The sequence below is a fragment of the Fulmarus glacialis genome, unplaced genomic scaffold, assembly GCF_000690835.1.
Source record: "Fulmarus glacialis isolate BGI_N327 unplaced genomic scaffold, ASM69083v1 scaffold10346, whole genome shotgun sequence".
Classification (NCBI taxonomy): Eukaryota; Metazoa; Chordata; class Aves; order Procellariiformes; family Procellariidae; genus Fulmarus; species Fulmarus glacialis.
In genome coordinates this window covers 18,128-22,837 of record NW_009217471.1, presented here as the reverse complement: position 1 = coordinate 22,837, position 4,710 = coordinate 18,128, and the positions used below count along the sequence as shown (strand labels likewise).

The 4,710-nt window shown below is 35.6% G+C and overlaps 1 protein-coding gene across 1 annotated transcript in view; it reads right to left on the bottom strand.

Moving 5' to 3' along the window:
• Positions 1 to 1,206: 1,206 nt before the first annotated feature.
• The window catches only part of RIOK2 (RIO kinase 2), a gene marked incomplete at its 3' end in the record, with an annotated part of 11,797 nt that continues 8,293 nt past the window's right edge, over positions 1,207 to 4,710 (bottom strand). Inside the window, exons 6-9 of the mRNA XM_009579683.1 lie at positions 4,281 to 4,472; positions 3,781 to 3,873; positions 2,289 to 2,825; positions 1,207 to 1,303 (exon numbers count right to left, since the gene is read on the bottom strand). Coding sequence (XP_009577978.1) covers positions 1,207 to 1,303; positions 2,289 to 2,825; positions 3,781 to 3,873; positions 4,281 to 4,472 — 919 coding nt within the window. The remainder of the gene's footprint in view (positions 1,304 to 2,288; positions 2,826 to 3,780; positions 3,874 to 4,280; positions 4,473 to 4,710) is intronic.

The following is a 4,710-nucleotide window of genomic DNA, read 5'->3' as shown; positions in this document are numbered from 1 at the left end:
GGGGCGGAGGCAGGCGGGGGGGCGGGAAAAAGTAAGGAGAGAGAGGAAACAAGACAGACAACAGAGAAAGAGAGAGGGGCACAGAGAGAGGGGCACAGAGAGAGGGGCACAGAGAGAGGGGCGGGGCACAGAGAGAGGGGCACAGAGAGAGAAAAAAGATTTCATGGACCAGAATCTAGGGAATTCCTAGCAGGTCATTCTGGCATTTGTTTACTTTATCCCATAGTTTTAACCTAATCCTTTGTCTCCTTAAGAAGATACAATGCCATCCCCTAGAATAAGAACTGTGATGATGAAGAAAAAGTACATATTTAGTTTTAGCACATGTTGTGAAAGAGCTGAAACTACAGTAATGTGTTCCCTAAACTAGATTTTTTAGAGCTTCTGCTCATAACTCCAAATGAAAATGAGACTGAATATAGCTACCCATATTTACAATGGCAAGTATGTAGTCTGACCTAATTAAACAAATACCTCATGATCAGCTGGCAGCTGAAAGAAGTTTCTTCCTGTTTTGGACAAGAATACTTTATAACTAATAAAGAAAATTGGACTTTCTTCCCTTTAAAATTAAAATGCACTTTTAAAAACGTGACAGAGGTAGCCATACTGACTAGTGTATAATCTGGGGTTGAAGAAAAAGACATTGAATTCTGCTGTAAAATGTTCTGATTTATATAATACAGAGTCTCAAATAAATTCATATTGCCAAAGAAATCACTACTGAAGTGAGTTTATATAAATGTTTCAGAAAAAAGTGTGAAGAAATCTCTAAGACGACAGGTGAAAAAGGCCAAATAAAATCTTGACTCAAGCATCCACTTTTAAAATAAAAAAATCTTAATTGTGGCTACCAACAGAAATGAATGAACTGATTATATGTTAGTGCATTAACATAAATTAATATTCATTAGCCTGTTACTGGCTAAATGAGAGTTGTTTAACACTGACATAGAGCTTTGGTGAAAGAGCAAAGAGCAATACATGAAGGAAAGTGCTGGAAATCATTCCCTTTAAAAAATTATAGAAGTAACAAGTCTTACTTTTCTGTGGGCATGGAATTACAAACCAGAGATACATGGTAACAGTCTTTTTGAAGATAATTAGTGCTAGGTAACATTTTTACAAATACGTACTAACAGCTATGTGGAATTTAACATGGTCTGAGAGTAAACTAGGTAATAACATAATAACAATAATATTTACCGCTGGAATGGTTGAACAGGTCCCAACACTTCTGACTGATGTGATACTTTCAGTCCTTGTTCTGTGCTCAGCACTGAGAACGATATTCTCTTCATTTCTAAAATACGTAAATCAACGTCTTATTCCACGAGCAAGACAAACATCCTTTGCCTTTACAAGAATCATGTTTTAGTCTTAACTTTTTGAGATATAATCTGAAAACCCCCAACAGAACATACAAGTACTACAGAACATTCACATTTTAAATATTAACACTAGTTGTTCAAAACAGACATTTTATGAAAGGAAGAATTTGTTACACAATAGCCACATGTATACCAAGCACATGAAACTGAGTTTCAGAATGCTAAAAAAATATTTCAGATTCTACACAATGTCTTGACAAGTCGTTCCACTAAAAAGCAAAAGCAGATGAGGGGGAGTATAAGCTTTGTATATGCATCCAGGTACATGGTGGGCTGGCAAACTCAGAGTTAAGAGTTAGAATTTCATGTAGAAGGGGCCAGCCTGAAGGTAAGTAGGTATTTCTAAGTATGTCAGGAAAGGAATTAAAAGCTAGAACAACACACAGTACAATATATTTGTATAATACATTCCAAGGAGCTTGTTCTTGCTGACTTCAGCTGAGTGAGCAGCATAATAATTTGGCTTTGAGACAGTGCATTCAAACTACAAACTTATTCATAAAAGTTATTTAGAAGCAGTATTTTAATATCAAGAACTTTTTCACTACCAATATTAACTGAAATAAAGAAAAAGGGAAAAAAATTCCACCATAGAAAATTGGTTGGTCTGTGAATTAAATCCAAGTGTGTTCTCTCGTTAGATACTAATACACAGCTGGACAACTGATTTGTCACGCATTACATACAAAGCATTACGTATGCAGTACCAATCAACAGGTTACCTGTCATGATACCAATAAGAAAGATATTCACAGCAATGCTTTAAAAATAAATTGGATTTTTAGTCTTCAATTTAAACAAGGGTAGCTGAAGAGTAGTCCTTTTTGAGCTACTTGAAAGATTTTCATTTACTGGGGGGAGGAACCACACTCCTAGATAGTAAATATGAATCTTTACCTGTAATGCCCAAATTTGTCGTTTGAAGTTGATAAGTCAACCAGACCAGAGCATTTGTCTCCATTCTCCTTATCATTACAACACCCTCCTTGACCTGACTGATCTTTGACTTCAGCAGCATTTTCAGTTATGCTTTTGCCCTCAAAAAAAGCAATTGCAGAACTCTCTGCATCTTCACCAGTCTTCCAAAGCATTGCTTGCCCTTCAACTTTTTCTAAGGCTGAACTCAACTTTGCCATGTTCAGCCTTTGTGTATTTTCACTACTTTCAGTTGTATCAGCCTCTTCATTGCTATACATGAAGTCATTAGAGATTCTGCTTTCAGAGAAATCACCCACTTCATACATGAAGTCTGCATTGTTTTCTTTATCTTTGCTGAAGAAGTTGAGCTTATTCTCAGCATCTTCTACAAATTCTGGTATCTCTGTTGTATTATCATCCTCATCAGAACCTGGTGGGTAAAGCAGTTCACCATCTTCCTGCATTTCTTTTGTATAGCCGCTAGCAGCAACCTCTCTATCAAGAGAACACTCTCTCCTGTGAAAGAAGTAAAAATATGTTTTCTTTTAATATGCTAAATCATCAAGCTACCAATATGCTACATTTTGGATTAAAAATACTAATCCAGCTAGATTATAATTATCCATACTATTAACAGAGAGGATATACTCTGCTGAAACACACAAAACACGACCTGATAGTGCTGAGCTTTAGGTGAAGTATTAACAGAATGTGACCTGAGAGAAGCAAACTTCTACAGAAGATGATTCCATCTCCATAACCAGCATTTATTCATTTATTTATTTATAGGAAATGATTTTATGTTAGCAGGAATACAATTTGACTTAAAGTTCAAATGATGTTTAAGCAAACAGAATAATAAAAGCTACATTGACACATGGAGACTGATTCAAGTGTGGTACCCCTTTGGAAAAGTGCTCAGAATGAAACAAAACCCTTTTCATTGCAACAGCTTCAGCCTTAAAATAAGTGAAAAATTACTTCACTTTTCAAAAGGGACAAAAGACATCAGGCAGAAAATTTTGAACATAATAATGTTTGAAGAGGCAGCCATCATATTTACTAGCATTTTAAAAATAAATTAAAAATTGAAACCCAAATTAATCCTCAATACACTAGAACTGTCAAACAGGCTTTGAGAAGTGGGAGAAACTGATTCTGCGTCACTGTTAACATTTCCTAGATATTTACCATTTGGATCAAGTTTTCAGACTGTTATCTCTTCCTTAGCTGCAAAAGGAAAGAGAAAGGAAGCAGCAGCAGACTTTAAAGCACACTTTAGCTTTTGGAAACCACTTACAGTAACTTTGGTTGAACAAAACACAATAGGAATGACAAAAATGTAATTTAAAATTGCATAGTTGGGCCTATTTTTTTAATTTCTCCTACAAGCATCTCTCACAGGCACCCATTTTTCTCACAAAACCAACACAAATACCATAAATAGGAGAATTCATCTGGCAGTTTCTACCTGATGTCTTTGAATGCTGGGAAGAGCTCACTCTCGTAGTTGAAGCGTTTCTTAAAGAACTCCTTAATACAGTTAACATCTCTGTCAAAATACCTGTTACAAAATACAGAATTGTACAAACACAAAATCAAGGTAATGATGTCTACTGCAATGACAAACTTTTACCCTACATTTCTTGTCTTTTACTGATTTTATTTGAAAATTGTATCTACTAGTGATCCCAAGACAAAAGGCTAGGGAGACAAACTGCATGCAGTTTATTTCTAAGCATTTCTTAACTGAACAACATCATTCTCTCTGAGAAGCAATTAATTACGTATTTATCCTAAAGAAACATTTCTACTCATTCATAAATCAATCTATGTTTGGAACGTTATTTGTGCTGCATGACAACTGATAGAGAAACAATCAGAAACAGGCTTATGGAAACATGGTTGACTATTTGCTGTCATCAGCACTTGCCAGATTTACTTCGAAAACATCTTTAAATTTGAACCTACCATTCAGCATTTGCATGTGATGTTGATATCATCTGAGGGAAATCAATCATAGTGACATGGTCATCACTATCTAATATGAGATTAAATTCATTGAAATCACCATGAATCAAACCATGATTGGCAAGTTTTACTATTAGATCCATTAATTCACTGTAGACAGAGGCAGGATCTTCCATTTGGCGCACCTGGCACCTGAAAAGTTAAATAAAATAAAATATTCTGAAACTTGAAAGACTTTATTTAAAAATATAGACAAAGTACATAAAATACATCTGACAGAATGCTGGGGTAATTCAAGTTAAAAGGGCCCTCAGGTCTCGAGTCCAATACTCTCCTCAAAGCTAAGTCAACTCTGAGAAGAGACCAGATTGCTCAGGGCTTTGCCTAGTTGGGGCTTGAAAAATTCCAGGGATGGAGAGAGATTGCGCAA